General features: G+C 40.2%; 1 protein-coding gene across 5 annotated transcripts in view; it reads left to right on the top strand.

The window, feature by feature from the left end:
- The window catches only part of INPP4B (inositol polyphosphate-4-phosphatase type II B), a gene marked incomplete at its 5' end in the record, with an annotated part of 285,439 nt that overhangs the window by 152,584 nt on the left and 105,532 nt on the right, over positions 1-27,323 (top strand). For all 5 annotated transcript variants that reach the window (XM_079989479.1, XM_079989481.1, XM_079989482.1 and 2 more), the window contains 2 exons: positions 15,245-15,295; positions 18,479-18,558. In XM_079989479.1, coding sequence (XP_079845605.1) covers positions 15,245-15,295; positions 18,479-18,558 — 131 coding nt within the window. The remainder of the gene's footprint in view (positions 1-15,244; positions 15,296-18,478; positions 18,559-27,323) is intronic.

Here is a 27,323-nt window from a genome sequence, read left to right as displayed (position 1 = left end):
TAGTCCTGCCAGGCACCAAGCCTCAGGAGACCCAGCAAGGCAAATGAATGGAAGCCCATGAGTGAGATCCTACAAGTGGGATTTATAGGAGTGATCCCTGATCAGAATTCGAGCCCGCTGTATTCCATTCTTCCCCACCCTGTGCCCTTTTCTTCTTTCTCTCCCTAGCAGTCTGCCAGTATTTCTTGTCTACTGAGCATGCCCACTAAGTACTTTGGGATGTTTTCCCCCTTCTGTTCCCCCAATGATTGTTTGGTACATCTGTAAACCTTGTGGTTCTTGCAAGCTTGCTGATATTCCCTGTTGAGTGTGGATGGTGCCATTTTGACTACATAGGCAGTGGAACTCGCAACCTGATCATTAGAAGTGAAGAGAATTGTGTCTTCCTAATCAGGGACTGAGTAAGCCTACTTGTTTTGCTTCCTGCCTATGAATTTGGGGGTGAATTGGAGGATGTAGTGTGAAGCAGAATGAAAACTACATTATGCATCACAAGTTGTGTACACTCCTGCTCCACGAGGCACTATTGGTTTGTGTTTTAATTCGACAGGATTAAGAAGGAAAATGGATCACTACATTTCTATCTCTTCTCCCTGAAAGTTTGCAGAGCATTTCCTTACCCCTTTTAGTCAGTTACCTTCTTTGGGAATATATCCAAATGATGTACAAATAAGGCTTTTCAAATGAGGGAGCTTATGACTGATTTGGACGGAGAGATTAGTTCCTTCCAAATGTTAGGTATATTAATTTTGGAAACTATATAAGCTCTTTTTATGCATGACACCTGGCAATATATAAATGTATATTTTTAGAGACAGAGGTGCATATAAATCTGCATATCAGTTGAGTAGGATAAATGAACTTATGTCCAATAGAAGGGGGCATTTTTTAATTTTTATCAGTAAAGCATATTCATTTTATCTTGGCACCATACCAACAAGCACTAGAACTCAAATTTTCAAACTTTGCTCTAGAAAGCCTGCTCCCCTTGAATTGAACTTGAAAAATATGAGAGAGAGAGATGACAGCAAATATTTGTCAAGCTGTATAATTTGTTTCCGGGTGTTGCATTTGACTTTTACTCAAAGGAAACCTATGGAAATTAATGTACCTAAGTTATTACGGTCATTATTAATTTCAGTGGATCTACTCTGAATAAAAGTTAGTTGAATATGACCAGCTTTTTAGGCAGTCATAGCTGCTCCCAAAGAAACATGAGTACTATGGTTTGTAAAGAGTGCTGAGTGCTTCTAGGGGACCTTTATACCCCTCACAGAGCTATATTTTCCAGAGTTACCTAGGAGGAGGAATTGAGAACTGTAGCTTTCTGTGGGAAATGGGGTGTGTGTAACAACTCTCAGCACCCTTAACGAAGTACAGTTCCCAGGATTCTTTGAGAGAAGCCATGATTGTTTAAAGTGATATGATACTGCTTTAAATGTTTCGTGCAGGTTGGAGCCCTCATCTCTCTGTCTCTGTCTCTGTCTTTGTCTGCCTTCTTTCCTGTGGCAACCAGATCTGGAGCAGCTAGATAAATGTACAAATGAAATACAGTCGTACCTTGGATCTCAAACGCCTTGGCTCCCAAACAAATTGTCTCCCGAACAATCAAAACCCGGAAGTGAAACCCGGAAATTTTGAACAATTTTCGGAAGCCAAACGTCTGGTGCGGCTTCTGATTGGCTGAAGGACACCCCTGCAGCCAATTGGAAGCCGCGACTTAGTTTTTGAACGGTTCCGGGGAGTTGAATGGACTCCTGGAATGCATTCTGGTCGAAAACCAAGGTACGAATGTAGAAGAATTACTAGTCCAGCATCCCATTTCCCATAGTAGTAAACCAGATACTTCCTGAGAAACCCAGAAGCAAGTACTTTGTGGTGTACTGCCTCTCAACTTGGAGGTTGCATATAGCCACTGTGACTAAATGCATAATGGACTTTTCTTCCTTGATTATTTCCAACCCTTTAGGAGACCTATTGCATTGTTATTTTATTTGCATATGTTATTGATACCTCACAAGAGCCTCTGAGCATAACACTTATTCAATGCTTGTTTAAATTGTTTACTCCTTCTAATGGGGAGAAAGGGGATTTCCTTACTGCAGCTCTACCAAGCTAGGGGAACAAGAGATTTTATCTGAGTTTGAAAGAGATGTATCACTCAGTATGGAGTGGCTAACTGCTAGCTTGGTTATTTGATTCATTCCAGAAAGTGGCTTGGTTTACGTTTTGTTCTGTTCATCACTGAATTGGCTACATTCCTCTCTCTCAGCTGCAGAAGGAACTTGAAACACTTAATGTAATTTTTACTGCTGTGTATAATTGGTTGCATATGTCTTTCTTTGTTAAATGTCCAGTGGCCTTAATGTACTATTCACCACACAACAAGAACCATTTCAAAGATTATTTGCCTTGTGGTGGTATGCACTCCACAGGCAGCTACACTTTATACAGCTCAAGCATATTATGAGTTGCCATTTTTCTTCTTCTGCTATTTGCCATCTGTATAATGCATAAGATAGAAAGCCAACCATAGGACTTAGTGTTTTCAAGAGGCACTTGGTGAGGTTCATATGGCTATTACCACTGTAAAGTGGGTAGAATACAGAAAAGGCATGGCACCTGTATACATGGATTATGCTTTAGCAGCAGCTGCTAAACAAGTTGAAAGCCAGATTCCATGAATCACTCAAAAGCTATGTATTCAATGCTTTTTTTCTGGGGGGGGTGCAGGGGTACGCATACCCCTAAACATTTTGTGAATCTACACTGAATTATGGTGCTGGAGGAGACTCTTGAGAGTCCCATGGACTGCAAGAAGATCAAACGTTTCCATTCTTAAGGAAATCAGCCCTGAGTGCTCACTGGAAGGACAGATCATGAAGCTGAGGCTCCAATACTTTGGCCACCTCGTGAGAAGAGAAGACTCCCTGGAAAAGACCCTGATGTTGGGAAAGATTGAGGGCAAAGGAGAAGGGAATGACAGAGGACGAGATGGTTGGACAGTTTCTCGAAGCTACGAACGTGAGTTTGACCAAGCAGGAGGCAGTGGAAGACAGGAGTGCCTGGCGTGCTCTGGTCCATGGGGTCACGAAGAGTCGGACACGACTAAATGACTAAACAACAACAATTTCAATATGAGTAGGAAAATGAGAGTACCCTTAAACATTTTTTTAGAAAAAAAGCACTGTATGTATTTATCGGAACTTACTTTCAAATAAGAATAGGTGGTATAAGATTGTGGCTGTGATTTAACAATACTGATCACATTAAGTCTGTAGGGTTGGGATTTTTTTGCATTTTTGTTTTATTGTTCCTAGATTAGTCTTGCGGGTGAAATTGAAAACCTTGCTCCTTCATATTCATTGCATTTATTCCTCTTTTATTGAGAGCTCATAAAACACCACATTTAGAAGAACATGGGGAAGCCTGAGTTGCTCACCATCCTGCATAACGCTGCTGTCACCAGCAAAACTGTTCCCTGTCTTCCATCTGTTGCATCTTCTCTCCAACTCTCTATGGAGGTGTGATTGTTCAGAGTAGCAGGATTAGGCAAAGGCCCAATCAGCATAATGTTAAGGGGTGGAGAAAGCAGATCCAAATGATGTCTGGAGCTCATACAGAAAGACCACCTGCAGTTATCAGCAACAGAAATAGTGTTTGATAATTATTCTAAATGTTCTAATGGCAACCTCAAGTGTGATCCTTAGTTAACATTTCTTCAGTATTATTGTGACACTGAATAATAATATCGACAGGACATTTTGACAAAGTGATAACTTCAAATAGTTATGTCTTTTGTTGTTGCTGCTGCTGCTGCTTGATGATGGCTGGAAAATGGTGGTTGTTTCTAATTCATGTATTATTTAAATTTAGGAAAGATGCCCATAACATTTTACTAGATTAATTAATTTTTCAATTTTAATCACCTTCCTCAATTAAGTTGTATGTCTATGCAGTTAAATATTGCATTATTTGATTAATAAAAAAACACAGCTTCATTATATTGAAAAAGAACTACTATTTCTGCTAACATTATTAATATGGAGAAGACATCCATTAGCAAATATTTAGTTTTTTTTGTTTTTGTTTTTTAAAAGAAAAGTTACATGATCTATAATTAAGGTTGGTGTGTTATGCATCGTTGAGTGTTTCCTGGCTAGAGTTGCTGAGCGCATCCCTAATGAGCTTCTGTATGGAATGAGTAATGTTGTGACTGCAAATTAATTAATGTATTTTCACAGCCAAAATAAATGTTCCATGTAGCTTCAAGTGTAAAAATTCACAGTTTGTCATACAGTTTATAGTTCACTTTCCCTCATAATACAAAAAGGTGTAGGGCTTTTTAAAATACACAGCTCCTGATTTTTTGCACTTTCAAGGCAGCCCTTAAAGCCCTTCCTTCCTTGCTTCTATGACTTGGGGTGGGTGATGTGAGAGCCAGCTTGGAAGCCCAAGCTACTGGTGTGGAGATTGGGGTTTGTAGGAACAGCAGATTCTTCAAGGTCATCTGTGATGCTAGAGTATGCTTCTGCTCCTCTGAGAAGGAGGAGAACCCAAGTTCTAGATCTGAGCAAGGCTGAACCCATAAAGAGGCCCACATCCACACCCTACTGATATTTGAAGTTAAGTCTGAAGGTGTCAGGAAAGAAGACTTTCTTGCTATATGGAATGCTCTCCCCAGACAAGCTTGCCTGTCTTTATTTCTAAAGGGTGGGATATAAATGCTCTAATAACTGCATATCTTTTTGGCACGAGGTGAAGACTTTCTAAAAATTTGCCCAGGCGTATCAGCATGTTTTATAACTGGTTTTGTTTTTATGGCACTGCTGGATTTCATGACTGCTGCTTCTGTGGTTTTAATATCTTATATGGAGTTTTATTGTACATGTAACAGTTTTTATTTTATTGTATACATTTCTTTCCTGCTCTTCAGTCCCAGAGGTTTCCTAGGTTAGCTCATAAGTAATCAATCAATAAAGCAGCCAAGTAAGATCAGAAACAAGTTACCTTTAAAAAGTGCAACAGCAAAATAGATGGGAAAAGACTGAGGCTTATGCAAGATTAAAACATATATTGAAAGAGCATTTTTAAGGCATGGACAAATACGCAAAAGCTCTTTGCTTGTCACCTAAAGGACTTGGGATTTGGTTTCAGGCAAGCGTCCCTTAGGAGGGCATTCCGAGCATAAACTTTCCTTCAAGCTTTAAACAAAATCTAGTAACTGCTTGCAGAATTGTAATAGAAGGATTTGAAACTGCTTTACGAGATAATCTTGGTGGCCAAATTTTGCTTCACTGTTGAGGCATACCAAGGTGCCACAGGTGAGGTGAGGAAGGCATTTTCACTCAGGTTAGAAAGTAATCTGATTCCTTCCAGCCCCCAACTCTTTGACTTGATATGCTTTTATTAATTGTTTTATTTATTCAGGAACTTGATTTCATAAGGTAGTATGTTTACTTGAACATGCTTGTATTTGGAATTGGGCTGCCAGGCCACACCTTCTGTGTGCCCACAGAAGTGCCCCTGTTTCCATCTGTTAAATGCTGGAGTGTATGGAAAAAAGCGATAAATTGTGTTAAGTTAAGGGTGAAATCGAAAAGGAGAATGAATTTATTTTTGGCTAAGAAGGGTTGCTGAACAATTGTTTAAAATAAAGGATGCAAAAAGGGGAAGGTATGGGGAAGTCCGGGAAAAGAGGCTTATGGAAATGAGGTAAAGAAAGTATGACCTTTTATGTTTGGCTTTATGTTGTTTTTGTGTTTGTTAAAAATTTGGAAACTAATAAAAACTAATAAAAAATTTTATTAAAAAAAAAAGAAAAAAGGAGGCCAAACAGCGTAGCTTAACTGGGATAGGAGAAAGCAGAAGTGTTGGGGAGGATGTGGGAAAGAGAGAGACCAACAAGAACAACTAGAGAACAACAAGAAACTCCATCAGAAGTTTTGGATTATTTTGGATTGGAGATAGGGCTCAGAAAAAGGAAATCCCGAATTTATATTGTGTTTTTTATTTCCTCTCAAGCTCTATTTCGGCCACTCAACTTTTACATTTCAATGTAAACTGAACCTTTTTTCCATTCCTCTGATAGCTTTGTTAAAAATAAATGAGTCTGAAATGTGGAGCATACATATATTCTGTATGTACCTTCTGTTGTAATCCACTCTGATTCACATCATATTCCCAACTATAATTACGTAATAGTTTAGCACTCATCAGTTTTACACATACTAAATAATAGCAGATGGTTCTAGATGGCTGGCACTTAGTCAGACACATGAAGATTCACTAAATGATGTTAAATGCCAATGTTTCCTAACAATTTTATTTCACTTTTGCACGTTTTTTAACACCAGAATTTTTTTTCCAGAAAGAGTTCAGGAAATTGTGGCATAGGCCTTTTCGCTAGTTTAACTTAATATACATATTAATTGGTTCAGTTGCATTTCTGCAAAAATAATTTCCATACCATTTACTCTGATATATTAATTGTCTTTTGATGAGAGCCTTAAACTGATTAAAGAAATTCCAGTTGATTTAATACCAATTTTAATTTTAATCAATTAAACCTGGATATATGTACATTTTTATTGGGGGTTTTTTGTTAAAACAATAGCTTGAGTTAGATGGTGTATTTCCATGTTGCGTCAGATAAGATGCCCATTGTATTTTTAATAGGTGTGGCTGATTTTGTAAATGGCCTGATTTGACCCTACCTGAACTGAATCAATATTAAAAACAGTGGCACCTTGGTTCCCACACTTAATCCATTCTGGAAGTCTTTTCCAAAACCAAAGCGTTCTAAAACCAAGGCATGCTTTCCCATAGAAAGTAATGCAAAATGGATTAATCCATTCCAGACTTTTAAAAACAACCCTAAAACAGCAATTTAACATGAATTTTACTAATGAGACCATTGATCCATAAAATGAAAGCAATAATCAATGTACTGTACTATAAAATAAATAAAACAGTAATGTAGATGATTAAAAATAAAATTATTATTTTTTCTTATGTGCACTGATGATAATCATTGTTTGGATGGGGGCGGGGTCAGTCGCAAGTCAGTCCCATAAAACAAGGAACAAGTCTCAGTCAAAAAAACAAAAAAGCCACACAAACAAAAACACAAAAAATAGCAAAAACAAAAGCTCCAAATATCATCTCTGTGTTGTGTGGGTGCTCAGGACTCAACAGCCGACAGACTCAACAGGAAGCCTCTGATTAGTAGTGGGGGACTTAATTTACAAACGGAACACACTCAAGGCAAAGTTCACAAACTGGAACACCTACTTCTGGGTTTGCAGCGTTCTATTTCCAAGTTGTTCATAAACTAAGCTGTTCTAAAACCAAGGTACCCCTGAATGAAGCTTTAACACTTGTTTAACTACATTTGGTTTCAAACATAGTTTAACCTGTGTTAAAGTTACAGATTGAACAGTTAGTTTAACTGGGATAGAGAGGGCAGAAGTGTTGTTTGTTCTTTGATCCCAATACAGTATGAAATCTTAGCAACACCCAAGCAGGCTCTTTTTGTTCATCCTAATGTTTCCTATCTTATGTATCAATATCCTATGTCATAGTCTTATTTCCTAAAATGAATTCTTTATATAGCAAAACCGGATTTAAATCCCCCCCACCCTTCTTAAATTTATTGCAGGATTTCCAGAACTTCTTGGCAGCCACACATAACTGCAAGGTTTTCCATTATTTATAAAGTTAAACCTTCTTCCAAATGTTTGTGCATTAGAATAAAGTACAGTAATGAGAAGAGAAAGTGAAAACAAAAGTACAGTATCTAACATACATAGACTACAAATCTGCCTCTTGAGGGGAAATAGCATGGAAGTGGAAGAAAATAAAAAATGCCAATGTAAGCATGCTTCTGTGACACAGACCATAGGTACTATTAATGATCAAATTAATCACCATTCTTATATAATGCTAATATGGCTCAAGTTCTGTTCTGCTGCTGCAAATCAACAAAAAGGGTGGGGGACTAACCATGGATTTTGGCATTAAAATATCTCGTTCCTGGAAGGGAAAACGGTCAGTGGAACTCAAGTTTGGTCATTTAACAGTTTATGTTTCATATCTTATTCATTTCCAACAAAAGAATATGAATCACCAGCTTTGCCAAAGAAATCAAGAAAAATATGTTTAGTGTAAAGCACATAGCAAAATGAAAAATTATACTTACCCATCCTATTTCAGATAAAATTTTGACAGCCACTTGGGTCAGTTCTTCTTCATGGGGTAGACGTGCTTGGAGTAGATTAACTGATATACAGTCTTACCTTGGAAGTCGAACGGAATCCGTTCCAGAAGTCTGTTCAGCTTCCAAAATGTTCGGACACCAAAGTGTGGGTTCTGATTGTCTGCAGGAAGCTCCTGCAGCCAATCAAAAGCCCCATCGGACATTTGGGTTCCAAAGAATGTTCACACACCAGAACACTCACATCCGGGCCTGCGGTGTTCAGGAGCCAAAATGTTCGACTTGCAATGCGTTTAGGATCCAAGGTACAACTGTAAAGGCTACTAATTTGGGCTGGTTATTTGAAGCATATATTTCCAGTCTTTAGCAAATTGTACTAGTTTACCAGTCCACTTTGCATTTTCTTCTCTTTCAAGATCAAAACAGCTTAAGAGCAAGTATACTTTAAGGACCTCACATAAATGTTCCCAAGTCTTTCAGTTTGGTGAGGCCAATAACATCCAGGGAGATGGTCTTCTCAGTACCAATACCCCAGTTCTGGAGCAAACTCCCCAAGGTTTGAATGCATTGAACTTGATACCTCTCTGGCTCCAGATGGAGAGCCTTTTTTATTTGCCCAAGAATTTTTACAATCTCTTGCCTCTTAGATATAATTTTAATCTGCCAATTTTCTTGTTGTGACTGACTGCCCTGTGGGTTTTATTAATTTCTATAAATTCAGATTTAATTTTCCATTTTTTAGCTCTGTAAACTGTTTTGGGGAAAAAGAAAGAAAGATAATACATTCATGTAGTAAATAAATAAATAAACATGATGGAATATGTTTGGATTCAATTTCACCTTTTTCGTGCAGTGTTCTAGCATGAGATGTAAAACTGTTTTTATGTGAGTGGAAGACCCTTTTCACGTGGGGGAGCGCCCCTTTGGATCCAGTATTTCCCCCCCCCCAAATCAAGCATTAAATTTCAACGGATAGTGTAACGGATAGAGTAACTCCAATTAGAAACAGTCTTTCCCTTCTATAGAGTATATAAATATTGGAAAAATATAATCTGTTTTGTGATGCTACTGGCAAAGTTGAGACATAAATACCAGCAGTACTACTGCAGCATTTTGCCATTCTTTACAGAGAGATGCCAGCTAAAAGCCAAATCATTCTGCATTCTAGCAGAGGAGACTTGAGGGAATAGGTTCAGTTGCAATTGGCTGTTTTCCATTCTGCATAAATTCAGCCTGCCTCTCCATTCAGGAATCACTTTAAAGACAACTGCTTTAACTATTAACTGTTTAAGTGCGTGCTCATTTGGAGGGTGCAGGTAGAAATAGGAATGATATTAAAACCAATAACTTCAAACCAGCAATTTTGCTGTTTTAAATTGGAAAAATGGGAGGAAGCAGAATTTATACAAAGGTATATGTGGTAGAATATATGACTGCCTGACAGAAGTTAAAGACAGAAGTCACACACACCAATTAGTATTAAAGAATGGAGGCTACATTACTTACAACTATAGATTGGTGGATGGGTATAATTAGGCCCAAGTAGATAAATATGTTGGGATTCAGAACTTACTGGGTTAATTTGTTCTGAGTTGTGCCTCCCATTCTGACGTGTGGAAGGAGGGAGGAGCTCTACTTGTTGTTCTCTCTTGGTCTCTGAAGGAGACGGACGCCATGAATGCTAGCAGTCCAGGAGAATCTGAGAAATGCTGAGCTGTAAATATTTGCTGCAATAAAGAACTGATGAATTTGGACACACAGGTGCTTGGTGTGTTTGTCTGGATCTGAAGCAGACTGCAACAGTTTTGTTCCGCTGTGTTTTTACTCTGCAAGGCGAAACCGGAGAGCAGAAGGTCTGCGCAGCTCTGCTGGGAAGTGTGCCGGACCGCTATAAACTGAGGCTAATTGGGGCTATAAAGTAATTAGCCAACAGATCTCGTCACAAAATATGCATCTCCCTGATAAAAGTCTGGTTTGTAGGCACAGTAGGATAGTAGCTTTGCCAACTAAAAGGTATACCTACATCAGAGGTCCTTGGTACACTCACTGAAAACTGTGTTGGTGTAGATACGCAATTGGTGGTGTTTCTGCCAGAGTGAGGCTCGATCCAAGATGTGTTGGGGTGTTTCTAGGTGACCTTAAATCTGTTGGTTCCCTGGATCCCCAGATCAGGCGCCTTAACCATGCTATCCTGAAACTAGTACAGTGGAACCTTGGTTTTCCATCGTCTTGGAAGTCGAACATTTTGGCTTTCGAACACCGAAAACCTGGAAGTAACTGCTCCCGTTTTCGAATGATTTTCGGAAGCCGAATGTGCCACATGGCTTCCGTTTTCAGTTTCCCTATTGTATTGAGGCTTCCATGTTGAGTTTTTGGTTTTCGAACGTTTTGGAAGTTGAACAGTCTTCCAGAACAGAATACGTTCATAAACCAAGGTTCTACTGTATAGTTGTTTTTTGTTAACCACTGGCAAATAAAAATGCCTTCCAAAGCATTTAGTAAGAAACTCCAGTCAGACCTGTAAATGGTGCAGTGTTCACTTAGTTTCCCCCTCAAAAAACCAACCCTTATGCTGCCTCTTGTTGAAGATAGAAACTCCTGAGATCTCAGGTGCTTGCAGTATGGTAGTGAGAGGCTACAAAATCTTTGTGTTCTTTTTTTGCAGATTTAGGGTGGGAGGGTCCCATTCAAAACTAAAAAAAACCCATGCCTGTGGCTTAATAGTTGGCTCTCACCATCTTTTAGCTGAGGATCCTGAATAGCATAGTTTTGATAGTGCTATGGGAATTGTTTGCTAAAATTTCATAGTGTAAAAGTCTAAATAGCCTTTTTTCACAGCAGTGGAGAAAACTGTTGACAATGTGACATCCCTATTAAAATGTGTGTTGAATAGGGCTCCATTTTCCTTTTCCTTTTTTCTTAAAGCAAGTATAGAAATATTTTGCTTTCCACAGAGTGATTTGGTGACAGCTTTCTTTTCTCTGTCATCTTCCTCAGGGGATGAAAACTGGCTAGATCTTTCATTTTTGCATGAAAATAACTTTATCTTTTAAACATTGAATTCAAAAGTCCTTTTGTCTGGTTTTTGTGAATACCAGCTTTAATGGATGATTATGTAGAATGTGTCTGCTAGGCACAAAATTGCTCAAAGTGAAAATAATCTGGGATTTTGTTTCCTAAATGCTCCCTCAGCATCCTGAGAACTTTAAAACAGCCATATTTGATCAGACAAAGGATCTTCCTGCTCAAATATCACTTTTTCAACAGTGGCCAACCAGATGATTTAAAGAAGCCCACATGTAAGACAAGGAGACAATAGCCATTCCATGTTTGTTCACCAAAACACTGTAATCAGTGGCATATGATCTCTGATCCTGGATGTTTGATTTAGCTCCTAGGCTGTGAGAGAACTGGCCTCCCATGAATTTGTCTAATATGACTTCAGCTAAAGGGAAGATCTAATATTTGGTCTCCCCAAAGGGAGTCAAGTGAAGTTTGGAGAAAATTTGGGAGTCTGGATTTTGTCAAAGGAATGAGGGAACTTGGGAGGGTTAGGTTGGGTTTGAATGGGCTACTGGTCTTTCCAAAAGTGGAGTGTGACAAATGAGGTTTGTATAGGCATTTGGTTTCCTCCAAAGGAACATGGTTACTCTTGGTGTGCATGTAGACACCTGACTTTGGTCAAAGGGAGGACTGGCAGTCAGGAGTCAAATGGGTACCTAAGTAACAGGTACCGAAAGTAAAGGTAAAGGTAAAGGTACCCCTGCCCGTACGGGCCAGTCTTGACAGACTCTGGGGTTGTGCGCCCATCTCACTTAAGAGGCCAGGGGCCAGCGCTGTCCGGAGACACTTCCGAGTCACGTGGCCAGCGTGACATCGCTGCTCTGGTGAGCCAGAGCCGCACACGGAAACGCCGTTTACCTTCCCGCTGGTAAGCGGTCCCTATTTATCTACTTGCACCCGGAGGTGCTTTCGAACTGCTAGGTTGGCAGGCGCTGGGACCGAGCAGCGGGAGTGCACCCCGCCGCAGGGGTTCGAACCGCCGACCTTTCGATCGGCAAGCCCTAGGCGCTGAGGCTTTAACCCACAGCGCCACCTGCGTCCAGGGTTCAATTTACTTTGTGCAGATAACCTGTGAAGCTAACAGTCTTTCAAACATCCTTCTGTAAAGATCAAATTATAACTCAGGCCTGGGCACTAATGATTACATATATCATGAATAACCCCTATCAGAATTTTATGAATTTTATGTTAAGTAGCATTCCCTTTTCTGAGCTTATTATGATAATTCTTATCATCCAAGAAAAAGTGTGAGGCAAATCAAAGTGAGTTTTCAGGGGTTAAGCGGGAGGAACAAATGATGTGCACAATGGGAGAAAGATGGCAAAAAAAGAAAGCTGAGAAGGAATCACCTTGAAGGAAAACGGATGGGATGGTTTTAGTATTTATGACATGAAATCCATCCTTGGATAACGTGGTCCATGAAAGCTTTTGCCACATTAGGATACCAAAATACCCTGTATTTGTTTTTGGTGATACAAACTAACATGGCTACCCCTTCTGGAAATGATTGTATACTTGTTATTCATACCTTCTTCAGGGGTTACTTTTTAGCTGCTGCAAAATACAAAAACAAAAAAACAAAGGGGTCAGGTTTTTCATCACATTGTGTTAGCAGTGGGTGGTATATAACATAGGTTATTGGAATCCATAGATTTCAATGGGTCACCCAGTGTGTCTAGATTTGTGCTTATTAGAAGAAACAGTGGAAAATGGCTAACTTTGGGCAGTCAGGCTCATTTTTATAATAGGAACCTAGGAAGCTATCTAGTACTGAGTTAGACTACTGGTCCATCTAACTCAGTGTTCTCTGCACTGACTGCTAGCAGCTCTCCAGGGCTTCAGAGAGGAAGTCTCCCTCAGCCCAACCTGGAGTTGCTAGGGATTGAATTTAGAACATTCTTCGTGCAACGCTGATGCCAGGCTACTGAGCTACAGCCTTTGCCTATGCTTTATTGCAATTTAGGAATACTTTTTTTTGGAAAACCTAACTTTGAATTTTCATAATCTATTTTGTAAGAGAATAGGTTGACTAAGCATGTTCTAGAAAGGATAGTGAGCTGACTGTTTCATAATACTGACAGAAAAGCATCAACATTTTTCTGTTCCTCTAGCTGTCAGATTATCTGTTCAGCTTGTAGAAAGAGGAGATTATCTTTTTTTAAAAAATGGTGCGCAATCAGAAATAGTAAACGTTTGCTAAGCCCTGCTGTCTTTCCATTTATGCAACATTAGCTAATTTTGTCACTTCCTTCTAGGACAAAAGGGGTACTAAACAATCTCAGAAGTTTATTGTTAATTCACATCCAGTGTGTGTAGTGGGATTTTTGAGAAGTGTGCTTCAGAACACCCATTTAGGCTGCATATTTGACATTTCCTGTGCTGGAAGTTCAATAAGGAGGGTGCCTGTCTGAACTCAGCTGACCTTATTTCCATAAAATTGTGTCCACAATACTAAATTCATGGTTCCTGATGTATCAAAGCTGAGCATCCAAAAGTCAAAGGACTTTTGTCCTTTGTGACTCCTGCAAAGACCATTATCAAGGATATAAGAGATCACGAATTACTGTCGAAAGTATTAGTGGTAGAGATGTATGACCGTTCACCATCATCATCATCATCATCATCATCATCACCACCATCATTTTACGTCATGTTATAGGTGTGTTATTAGCTTCTTAAGTAAAGGATCTGAAGGCTGAAAAGGACTTTGTGGTTGAAAAGCTATGTTTCTTTCACCGCTAACAGTTTTTATAAAAGTGTACTGTCATGTAATAAACATGAATGATGCCATATATCAGCTTTTGAAAAATCCAGAGAGAGAGACAAAAAGTTCATAGTTGTATCTCTTTTTCTACCACATGGCATTAACAACGACAGACTTCGAGATTACCTGAAGAAGAATAAAATGCATAAGGGGCAGTAAAGAAGCTCTGTGTTGAAAAAGTCTTCTGCAATTTAATTTAACTATTCTCCATTAATTACTGGAATAAAAATTATCAAAGGGAAGAGAGAAAGTTCTTTTGAAATTATAATCAGCAGAGTACAGGGTTTGGGTTTTGGGGTTGTTGGTTTTTGTTTTTGTTTTGCTGTGATCACCTTCTTTTTGAGGTGCCCAAGGGCTGTTTGCGAGTGTTCTTTCTTTCATTCTCCAAATCATCTCACCAGCGGCCTGCATTTTTCAGTCTTCCTGAGTGCTTGCACTTCCTGGAGAAGACAACATGAGGCTGTTCCCTTCACTGGCCCAGCTTTGTACCCCCCTTGAGTTTTTGCCATGGTGAATTGTGTCATTGCGGTTGATAATGCCCTTTGCTTACCTGAATGGAGGATGGAGAGGGATGTGTGACAGTGTGTATAGAAACTAGCCTGCTGTACAAAAGGCAGAAGTTACATTTGTTGTGCTCTGGCCCTGCCTGCCACTCACCTGTGGCCCCCCAGAATGTTGCCAAGAAGGGAATTCAACCCCTGGGCTCAAAAGGGTTTACCACTCCTGGTCTGTGACTTTCAAATATCATAAGCACGGCTAGCCATTCTGTGGTACTGGGATATGTGGCAGCCATGTACATACAGGAGTTGACCCTGCCATAGAGTCCAGCTTACACTCTTCCTTGCCTCTCCTGTGTTTTGCATTTCTTTACTCTTCAGTTCAGTAGACTAGAGACAAAACCAAATCAAAGGAAATTAAATGTGCATCATTCCATGAACTACTAACTGTCATACTTTGGATGGCTACGATTTGCTGAGCACTTGCTAAAATGATTGGACACCATTTTCAAATGTGCTGACGATTTAATATCAAGTGAGAGTCAGAATTTTCAGTTTGTTGCTTTGCAAGTAGATTTGGGTTGGAATCCAAACAAACAGAAAATTGTGAAAATTAGTTTTTTTCAAAATGGATACCTGAAAATATCTTAGAATGTAGTAGGAAGCATATCCTAGTACAATAAAAGCCCCACTTTCTTTTTCTAGGTCCGCACCAGCATTCTGGCAGAACAGAAAGAGCCAAGGACAGATACTGGGGTAAGTATTAATTTCATTGATGAATATACATCATACAACTTAGTATACATTTTGCAAAGTTCTTATAGGTCTTTGCATTCAACATTATGCTCACCAGATGTTTATGGCCTTCCTTTGTATATGCAAATTCTCCTTGTCCATAAAATTCTCCTTGTCCATAAAACTGAAGACATAGCAGTTCTTTGTCTTGGGATTTGTACAAAAGGTATATACACTATCTGTATGAATTGTTGGTAAGTGGGTATAGTAAGGAAATGCTTTGGGGGTTTTTTAAAAATATTGGTTGGTTTATAGACCACACTTTTGTAAAAGTGCAACAAGGCAGTAAAATACAATAACCCCTCTCCACAAAATTAAGATAAAATAAATAAAAATACCAATTAAAGAAATAATAGATACTGACTGGTAAAAAGAAATTCAAAGGCTGTCTGAATAATATAATTTTCAAAAGGCATCTGAAAGAAGAAAGAGATTATTCTTTTTAAAATATTAGCTGATGCTAAATTGCTACCTTATTATCCATAGTTTATTAGGGTGTTCACACTGGAACAATGCAATGCCTTAGGGCTTGTCTGCTCTTCCACTTGTCCCGTGCCTAGAAAGGGTCTGAGCAGTTTTCCCCTTGCCCCATCCCTTTCCCAGAGAAAACCCACGCTAGCTCTAAATTGGGATAAAGATCAATCTGTGGAAAACCAGATTGCCATTTGTTCCAACTGAGCAGTAAAGAGTAGTTTTCCTTGGGGGGAACTAGTGGGAAAAGAGGAAGTGTGGATAGGCCCTATGTCTTCTTCTGACTCAGTACCCTCCATCCCTTTTTCTAACTACAGTAATTTCATCTCTGATTAGCATGCCTTCTTAAATTTACTGAATCTCCTAAAAGCTGACATGGCCAACAGCCTGGAAGCTTAGCTCCTCTTTCCACAAAGTTCTTTTGAAAAGGGCTTGAGTACCAATGGTAAATATCACATCACTGCACATTCTTGGGGGGGGGGGCGGTTCTGCCCATCAGAAGACATTAGTATGATTGCTTAGTGTCATGGACTAGCTGGATACAGCAGAGTGGTGGGAACCCCCAGGGGAAGAAGAGCCAGGGGATTGGTGGTGAGACGACAATGTGTGGTCAGAGTGAGAAGACTGGGAGGAGGAGTTATTGGAAACTAAAGAGGCAACAGGGTTTAGTGAGCAGGAAGACGCTGGGACAGAGAGCAGTCCAGACTCAGAGGAGGGGGGCCAGGAGACAGAGATGAGGCAGGCAGCTGAGAATCCAGGGAGTTTCCTCTTGCTGTGACCCATTCCTCTCCCCCCGGTCTCCCAGAACACAAAAAGGAATGAAGAGGGTACAGCAATGAGATACAAAACAATAAAGCCTTTGGAAAGGAACTGGGGAAGAAACCTTAGAGAGCAATGGGAATTTGGGGACCTTCAATCCTTGCAACTACCTCACTTGGGGCAAGACCTACTGCTGCGACCACTAGTACTGAGCTGTTTTATTTCTTTGAATAGTTAACTTCACTGACATTAGGTGCTTCACTGTTTTATTGCTGACCTAAGCCTGACTCCAGCTCCTAACACTTAGTTAATAATGGAGCAATGGCTCAAACAATCACACAGGAAAACCTTGTACAGAAATGTACTCTATTTATCTTGCTAGTTTCTTTCCTCCACCCCACAACTGCCTGTGTTCAGTATTGTTTTTCTATTCCTGTGTGAGAGCAGTAAACAAAAACAACAAAAGCGTTTCCATATTCATATATTCTGGTTAGTTCAAAACCCATCAGTATTTGGGACTCATTATTGACTTTGTCAATAATGGTTGGACAGTGTTCTCGAAGCTACCAGCATGAATTTGACCAAACTGCGGGAGGCAGTGGAAGACAGGAGTGCATGGCGTACTCTGGTCCATGGGGTCACGAAGAGTCGGACACGACTAAATGACTAAACAACAACAACATTGACTGTGTGGGTGTAGGGTAGCTTGAGAAGTATCCCTATGTCCAGGGAGACTAGAGGGGCCAGAAAGACTATAATACACTCCTTAAGAACCACTCTAGAGGCAGATTCTACTTAGAAATAGATTAGTACTGTATAATAGACGTGGTGGAAGCTTACGAACCTCTGGGGCATGAGGCAGAGAAGTAAGTTCTGTAGGCCAATGCAAGACCCTATAAAAAGGTTTTGTAATCCTTATATGAGCAAGTTGTGGTATGACACGTTTGAATTCTCCATATAGTCAAAGATATCAAAAAGGTTATGATGGAAGCGAGATTTTAAACCATACATTTGTGGAGTGGGAACTGAAGAGGACTATTGCTATACCAAGCATCTTGCAACCAACACCAAAAAAAGCCAGAGATCTTTGGCAAGTTATCTATTAAAATTGACTCTTAAAGAAAATGAAAAATGTGAAGAGGAAAAAGAGATGAAGATGCATTAGTTTTTGTTTTTTGCACTGAACAGTTTGCATTGCACAAGGATGCAGATGGCTGCCACTGGTTCAGAGGCACAGAAAAATGTAGGTCAATATAACTCTTATCAGTATAGTTGGATGGATACATTTCCCTGCATCGGTACTAGAATTAAATTGGCCTTCCTGGAATGGAAATACAGAAATGAATGCCTCAAACAATGTGATGAACTGGAGAAATGTAACATTGCTATTAATATCATGTTCTAAGTGCTACATAAAAATATCTCTGGAAAACAAATATGCTTATATTTGGCAAATAAGGATGATAGTGCCTCAGGGTTTGAGAAATTATTGTAGCAAGAAGAACAGCCTTAAGATTCTGCAGATTTAACATTACTTGTGATATAAAAACCCCATGAATAGGAAAAAATAAGCCCTGTGATGAAAACAAAACACCCTTTTTTATAGCTGTACATGTTCAGCATCCTATTTGTCAGGCTGTCATTCTGTTTGCTTTTTTATGAAAAAGAGGTTCTTGCCTCAGCTTTACAAATTATTGATAATAGTGTCACTGATCTATGAAGGCATTCCCCCAGATAATAGATCAAGAGAATAGTTTCCTATTTAATATTTCCCTCTTGCTACCAAGGAAAGATTTGCTGGTGTGAGGTTAAAAGATAAACCATTACAGTTTGAGAAATTAAATGAAGGTGCTTTCCTTCTTCCTCTATCCCACCTCATCCCACCTCTCTTCTTTTATTCCCTTTGGTTTCTAGCGAAGCTTCCTGGGTTGTACTACATTTAAAGTAGGTGATTTGGTGAAATCAAAGGAGCAGCCACTGACACTCAGCCTGAGGTAGGTCTCTTGCTGTCAATAGCAAATCATGTCAGATTAACAACCTGTGACATTTAATGACTGTTGCTTGGCTGTGTTTTAAAACTAAAGGTATATATAATTGTCAATTTAATTTTATACTACTTGTTCCACAGGTAAATCTGTGCTCAAAGCGTTTCACATAAAAATCAAAGTCTAAATATAGTAATGCAGTAACAATACACAACACTATAAATTTAATAATCAACAATTAATGGTTTGTTTCATTTTGCTTATCAGATATCTGTCTCAAGTGCTCCCATTCTTAAAATGCACACAGCTTAAGTCAACTACAGGATATTTAAGCATGTATTTTTGGCCTGTGAATGTGTTTCATTTTATTTTAGTTCTGCCTCTCCCTAACCCATAATGCTGCCAGTTTATTAAACATAGTTGAAAGTGAAATAGGGTTGTTGGCCTGCTTTCCCTTGCTTCCTTCTCTCCCCTCTTTGGGGTGAATTCCCTGCTCCTGTATCTGGCCTGCTTTAATCATGGTTGAGAATTTCACAGGGTTAACCATAGTTGGTGTAATTGAACGTGTACCTTTAAACCAGGGGTCAGCAACATTTTTCAGCCATGGGCTGGTCCACTGTCCCTTAGACCATGAGGTGGGCTGGACTATATTTTGAAGGGGGAAAAACGAACGAATTCCTACGCCCCACAAATAACCCACAGATGCATTTTAAATAAAAGGACACATTCTACTCATGTAAAAGCATGCTGATTCCCGGAACGTCCACAGGCCAGATTGAGAAGGCGATTGGGCCGCATCCGGCCCCTGGGCCTTAGGTTGCTTACCCCTGCTCTAAACCATGGTTAAAGGTAACAAGAAGAAAGTATGGAATATGCACTTGGCCACTGTGAGAACAGGATGTTGGAAGAGATGGGTCTTTGGCCTGATCTAGCAGGGCTGCTGTTATGCTTCTGTATACATGCTTCCATCCCATGGAACTGTTGGTTTGTAGGGGTTGGGGGTTGGTAATAAATAATAACTTGCTTAATTCCATCTGTTTATCTATACAGACCTGAATACATTTTTGGTTTAGGGACTGGAGTCTGAATTTGGAAAGCATGAATATTTGACTTCTGCAAAAAAATAACAAAGAAAAATAACAAATCAAATTTTGCAGGGATCTATAGTGAATTGAAGCTAAGTTGCAAACTCATCATTTATTTTATTTTATTTTATTTTATTTTATTTTATTTATTTTATTTTATTTTATTTTATTTTATTTTAGGAGAATGAAGTTGTAATGATGGAGGAAGAGCTACACAATTGTTAGGAACCAGAATAGTACCCCATCTGGACCAATTGCACCCAAGATTATAGTACATTAATTTAATACAGGCTTTAATATTATCTCTTCCCCTTTCCTCAAAGAATTGGACCTGATAACTGACTAATCAAAGAAGGAGCTGTGGAGGCCAGATGACTCACATCTTAGCTAATAGACATGTAAAAATTATCTATATTCTGGGCTCTGCTACAGCAGTGATGGCAATGAGTAATTTGTTCCTAACAGCTGCAATTATGTCTACAAAGTGCCATCTTATGGAGTTCTTCTTGGTGATTAATGATTTGGTCAGTCAGCGCTATATCTACTGAGATGCCAGTGAGTTTAGCATCTCCTTTGCAGGCAAAAGGATATATGTATTTGACTGCTCTTGAGGGCTGCTTTTTAAATACACTCAGAATTTGAGAGGCTGGGGACACAGTCTTGCCCTGATTATTAGATCAGTTTCAATTGGTCTTGCCCTCTCTGAGTGATGAAAGCAGCTGGAACAGGACCTCACTACTTACTAGCCAGGATAGATACATGTCCGGTGAGCTAATGGTATCCCACATGTGCCCCAAATTCAAATTTACTTGATTTTCAATAATAACAATAAAAATGGATAGCTATATATATTGCTTCTACTGCTGTTCAGTTCCAGTTTAAATACTTGATGGGTTTTGTGTGCTGCTTAGGCCAACAGATTTTTTTATTACCTCCAGTAGTACATGTTTAAGATATATACATCTTTATGGGCTATGGTTAAGTGGTATAGCACATGGTTTGCATGCAGCAGGTTCCAGGTTCAACCCCAGGCAATTCCAGATAGGGCTGGAAGACACTGCCAGTCAGTAAACACACAGTTAATTGGACCAGTTGTCCAACTCAGTATAAAGCAGCTTCTGCTTTATTTTTATTTTTGAGACACAACATGAAATTGAGAAGCTGTGGTTCAGAGATTCAAAGAATTCAGAGAGCATTAAATACAAATCATATTATGCATGCTTAATTGATGGCTAGGCTTTCAAAACACCTGCAGGTTTTTTTAAATGCATGTTTATTCCTTAGGAAATGCAATTAATATGGGGCTTTGCACTCTTTCTCTCCTCACAAATCAACTTTATTTATTCAGTTATATACAGCTAACATAGAATAGTTCTTTCTGGTGGTGACAAGCCAAAGTGAAGCAGATGGGTGTCATCTTGGCTCTATATACTTGGCAAAACATTAGAAAAGTGGAGATGAACTTTGGCAAAGTGTGTAATAGCATTTTATATTAGGGTGAACAAAAGGAATAGTAAAATCTGTTCAATGACATTTTATTTATCACTAGAACTATCTGGAAGCAGAAAATCTGCAAAGGGTTTCACAGTTTTAATTGGTGAATCTGCATGGAAATAGTGGTTTACAGAATGAATTAAGGATTTTGCAATAAAAATAAAAACCTGTTCTTTTCATCAAGGATTGCTGCTAAGAGCAATGTATATATTTTATTAGACTGCAGGATTTTGTTGTGTGTATTGTGTTATGAGGGAGGGTGATGCTTGTGAAAGCCTGAGTGTCATAACTCAGTATGAACGTGCAAATATGCCATCAGCTTTTGTTTTTTCTCTGGGTTCCTGAGTGGAGTGAGTGGAATAATGATTGGCAACAGGGGTGCATGATGGAATTCTGGGCAGAGTTAGAGTGAATGACAGGTAGTGTGTGCTGCTTGGAAAGCGAAAGTTCAAAAAGATAGCAGCCGGGGAGACAAGGAAAAGGATGAAATGAGATAAGAGAGAGAGTGAAAGCATATGTAAAAGAGTTAGCATGGCTGCTAAGAATACGTTAGTTATTGTAAGATAGGCTACTCTGAATACTCCATATAAAGTGATTCCTTGCTTCAGGAATCTTGTTCTCCAGGTTCTTGTTCGGGAAAAAGGAAGTGAAATCTTAGGGCTGGCATGTAACCTGGAAGCAAGAAAGAGCTCTATTAGGTGGAAGGGGGAGTCAGTGGACTGAAATACAGTGGTACCTCGGGTTAAGTACTTAATTTGTTCCAGAGGTCCATTCTTAACCTGAAACTGTTCATAACCTGAAGCACCACTTTATCTAATGGGGCCTCCCGCTGCCACTGCACGATTTCTGTTCTCATCCTGAAGCAAAGTTCTTAACCCGAGGTAATATTTCTGGGTTAGCAGAGTCTGTAACCTGAAGCGTATGTAACCCGAGGTACCACTGTAGTCTAAAGGAAATCAACAGATATGTGGCAGATTTCAGTGGAACTGAAGGAGGCAAAAGAGCAGCAAGCTAGTATGGAAGAGAGATTCCACAATGAATAATAATGATGACAATGATGATGTATTTATACCCAGCCACTCTGGGCAGCTTCCAACAAAAGATTAAAAATACATTAAAACATCAGTCACTAAAAACTTCCCTAAACAGGGCTTCCTTCAGATGTCTTCTAAAAGTCAGATAGTTGTTTATTTCTTTGACATCTGATAGGAGAAGGCCCTCTGCCTGGTTCCCTGTAACTTCGCTTCTCAAAGTGAGGGAACTGCCAGAAGGCCCTTGGCACTGGATCTCAGTGTCAGGACTGAATGATGCGGGTGGAGACGCTACTTCAGGTATACTGGGCTGAGGTCATTTAGGGCTTTAAAGGTCAGCACCAGCACTTTGGCTTGTGCTCGGAAACGTACTGGGAGCCAATGTAGATCTAAATTATACAAGAGTATTGCCAGATCCGTGCAGAGCTTGTCTGAGGCTGGGGGTGGAAGTCCTGTTAGAATAAAATTACAAATAAAAAAAAAAAACAGCTGGTCCCTGGCAGGGTCCCTTGACCAGCTTATCCTACTGAGACCCAGGACAAGTGTACCCACCTCCCCCCGTACCTCTGCACAGGTCTGAGTATTGCTAGTGAACAGGAGGAGAAATCACAATAAATTTACTCATGTTTTATAGGGGTTGCACAGATTTCTGAATGGGGCAGGTGAAGCTAAGGAAAAAACATAGCATTGTTTGGCTGAGATTGAACAATCAAAGGCTGTAATGGGAAAAGAATTGAAGGAAATGATTTAGCAAGCTGAAGAAAGTGTTGGACGATGCAATTTTGTTTTGTTTTGGCCACCAAGTATTAAATGAGCATCTTAGGGGAGGGAGTGTGTTTGTTGTGTTGCTCCATGAGCTTGCAGACAACTTTGATTCAGAGACTGTAGATAGTAACTTTCTTGTGGTGAAAGGGAAAAGCAGACTTTAGCATTGAGAGCCCATCCTCCCTTGAGAGGGATTAAAGCCGTGAGGAAGCAGCTGCAAAAGCAAACCCAAATCCTGTTGAAAGTCTGAATAACTGCAAAGCCAGCAGAAGAGATTGTCAAGTTCTTGTTTATAGTTGTGACAAAGAATTCTGTGTTGCTTTCAGGCCTGCAACCAGCCAAAATGCAAGGGGGGGAAACCACAGAAAAGGTAGCTGTGTGTAAAAATCACAAGGAACAGTTCTGATTAAGGGAAAAATGAACTCTTCCAAAAGTGGTAACAAAGATTAATCAGAGGTTTAGAGCGATACAAAAAGTCTGGGGAAAACGCAACACAGAAAAGCCTAATCCAATGCAAAATTCTTACAAGCAGCAAAAATGAAGGCATCTGGAAGGGTGTAAGCCCTACTTGTGTGAAAACGAGATTAAGCTAAGATGGAGTCCAGTGAAGAATTAAATATTTCTGTTCCACCAACACATCTTCCTGCTTGCTGATATGTTCATTTTCCCCCCTCCTTCACTTACAACTGAGATTTGGTTCTGTATTGGTAAATGGCAGGTCAGGAGAAAATGTTTTGAATCACACAAATTTACTGCACTATGCTGTTCAGATACAGATTCTCTTTGTCTTTGGGCAACTGTCATGTACTCTCAGGGCCTTGTCAGAGCACTTAGCCATTGGAGGCACTGGTGTATTGCTCCATGCCTTGGCCAAAACCTGATAACCATAGCAACCATATACCTGTCCTTTTCCTCATTTCACAAGGTAGGGAGCCGTGCTTTCCCATGGGAAATAGGGTATTTATGAGCCACAGTAATAATAATAATAATAATAATTTTTTATTTATACCCCGCCCTCCCCAGCCAAGGCCGAGCTCAGAGCAGCTTACAAGCAATAATAAAAACAAGATGAATGATTACAACTTAAAAACAAAAATAAAATACAGTGGTGCCCCGCAAGACGAATGCCTCGCAAGACGGAAAACCCGCTAGACGAAAGGGTTTTCCGTTTTGGAGGTGCTTCGCAAAACGAATTTCCTATGGGCTTGCTTCGCAAGACGAAAATGTCTTGCAAGTTCCTGCGGGGGGTTTTTTCTCCCCCCCCTTTTTTCTAAGCTGCTAAGCCGCTTATCCGATAAGCCGATAAGCCTCTAAAAGCCGCTAAACCGCTAATAGCGCTAATCCGCTAAGCCGTCAATGGGCTTGCTTCGCAAGACAAAAAAAACCGCTAGACGAAGAGACTCGCGGAACAGATTCTTTTCGTCTTGCGAGGCACCACTGTACAACATTAAAATAATGGAACATTAAAATATTAAAATGTAGCCTCATTGCAGGAGGAGAAGGAAAAGAAAAAAGAAAGAGAGGGAGGGAGGGAATCAAATTGGCTCCAAGCCAAAGGCCAGGTGGAACAACTGTCTTACAGGCCCTGCGGAAAGAAATCAGATCCTGTAGGGCCCTGGTCTCATGAGGCAGAGCATTCCACCAGACCGGAGCCAGAGTTGAAAAGGCCCTGGCTCTGGTTGAAGCCAATCTAACTTCCCTAGGGCCTGGGACCACTAGGGTGTTGTTATTTATGGACCTTGAGGCTCTCCATGGGGCATACCAGGAGAGGCGGTACCGTAGGTACGAGGGTCCTAGGCCGTGAAGGGCTTTAAAGGTCAAAAGCAGCACCTTAAATCTGACCCTGTACTCCACCGGGAGCCAGTGTAGCTTGAAAAACACTGGGTGAATATGCTCCCATGTCAGAGACCCCGTGAGGAGCCTGGCTGCAGCATTCTGTACCCGCTGGAGTTTCTGGGACAGCTTCAAGGGCAGCCCCGTGTAGAGCGAATTACAGTAGTCAAGCCTGGAGATGACCGTTGCATGGATCACTGTGGCCAGGTCGGGGCGGGAAAGGTAAGGGACCAACTGCTTGATGCGGCGAAGGTGGAAAAATGTCACCTTGGCTGTTGCTGTAACTTGCGCCTCCATGGAAAGGGAGGCGTCAAGGATTACACCCAAACTCTTAACGGAAGGCAATGGCACTAATTGGGCCCCCGCAAGAGAAGGGAGTTGGTCCCTCATCCCCATGCCATCCTGACCTAGCCATAGGACCTCTGTCTTTGAAGGATTTAGTTTCAATCGGCTCCCACGAAACCATCCAGCTACAGCTTCCAAGCATCTGGTCAGTGTGTTCGGGGACGAGTCGGTGTGGCCATCCATCAGCAGATAGAGCTGAGTGTCATCAGCATATTGGTGACAGCCCAGCCCAAAGCTCCGGATAATCTGGGCAAGGGAGCGCATAAAGATGTTAAAAAGCATCTGGAAGAGAATTGCGCCCTGCGGCACTCCACACACCAAGGAGTGGCGCAACGACATTTCCCTCCCTAGTGCCACCCTCTGTCCCCGACCAGAGATAAAAGAGCACAGCCAGTTACGGGCTATGCCCTGTACCCCCACGTCTGCTGGGGGATTTATAAATACCAAGTATTTATTCCATTCTGTTCCATAGCTGTGTAGAACTTGTCCTCAGTACGCCTGGACTCTAAAAACAGCATCAAACAATGGGAACAATCTCAGACAATAAAAAGACAAGATGAATCTGCAGTTTTTTTCTTCTAACTATCCTAGATGATGGCTTTTCTCAGTTGCATTGACTGATTTGATCTGTTTACAGCTTTACAACCTGCAGAATAACTCTTTGAACAGTTCGTATGGGCAATGACCATATTTCTTCTTTCCATATACTTCTTGATTGTTTTCATGCATGAGGATAGCAATGGCAGTAAACAGAAATAGAAATCTCGAAAGTCTATAAATGAAATTAAAAATATAACCTATCACTGTAAAACCATTATGAAGGTGATTCAAAAGTTATGATATATCTCTTACATTACAGTGGTACCTCAGGTTAAGTACTTAATTCGTTCCGGAGGTCCGTACTTAACCTGAAACTGTTCTTAACCTGAAGCACCACTTTAGCTAATGGGGCCTCCTGCTGCTGCCGTGCTGCTGGAGCATGATTTCTGTTCTCATTCTGAAGCAAAGTTCTTAACCTGAAGCACTATTTCTGGGTTAGCGGAGTCTGCAACCTGAAGCATATGTAACCTGAAGCGTATGTAACCCGAGGTACCACTGTACTTATCTAAATCTTTCGTTAGGGTTCTAAGTGTACTCTAATCGCGTCACTTCTGGTAATGCATTGTGAACTTCTTGATCAATAAATCATGAATATCTAAGTTGTTCCTTGTTAAATAAATTACCTATTCTGTTTGGTGAGAGTGGATGTGTTTACTGCAAAAGAGAGACAGAAAGAGAGAAGATTTCATTTGTAGCCTTATGGTATATGATTGGCAGGCTACATACAGTTTCATTGCATCTGAAATTTATAGCAACCGACAGGATTAAACCTGTGACAGTCTGTAATCCATAGTTTAATAGCTGAATATTTAATGCAAACTGGCAATGAGTCAGAAGTTAAGCATTTTCATCAAAACATTCTAATCTTCTGTAAACTGACATTTTTGACCAGTACATCTGTTGTGGCAACTGGGCTTTTTAAAGGTATATGTGAGCTAGCAACCACTCTTTGTTTTTGCATATTCACATTCTCCTTGCACAAACTTTTACTAGTGCTAGTTGTGAAGGGAGGGAGGCAGAGAGGTATAATAAGGTCAATATAATAAACTATTATGATTCAAATCAAAGGGGAATTTTCCATAATAGTTTAAAACAGAATTGGGAAGCCAAAATGTAATCTGCATGATTTGCTAGTACAGATTAACCAGTGAGATTTAGTCCTTTATCATATGCTACCAGTCAGGGATGCTGGGCTAAGAGATCCACAGAGGTCCAGAGCTGTCATCTCTTATTTCTGCCTATGGTGTGGTGTAATAGCATTACAACCCACCTTGTAGGTTCGGATTTTGGAAGACTCTTCCATATGTTAATTGATTGCTTTAATGTGGAGGACTGAGTTGTGTGTGCATAGTGTGCATCATGATGTCATGAAATCAAATTATGGCAAAAATGTCTGATGTTGGTCTTGCGCACAGGGAAATGCACCCTCTCTATTTATAGCATTGAAATTCTGCATTCTATCCTTGGTATCTGAAGGACTGCCTTCTCCTGCAGGAACCTGCCAGTTTTGTTAATATTTTCTCTAAAGGTGCTTCTCTGGTTGCCACTGCCAGCTAAGGAACAATGGATGGCGACCAAAGAGGACCTTTTCGTGGTGGAACCCAGACTGTGGAACTCCCTG

This window comes from Podarcis cretensis (genome assembly GCF_951804945.1).
Source record: "Podarcis cretensis genome assembly, chromosome: 9".
NCBI classification, from domain to species: domain Eukaryota; kingdom Metazoa; phylum Chordata; class Lepidosauria; order Squamata; family Lacertidae; genus Podarcis; species Podarcis cretensis.
The sequence above is the reverse complement of the archived record's forward strand: the minus strand, read 5'-3'. Positions and strand labels throughout refer to the sequence as shown.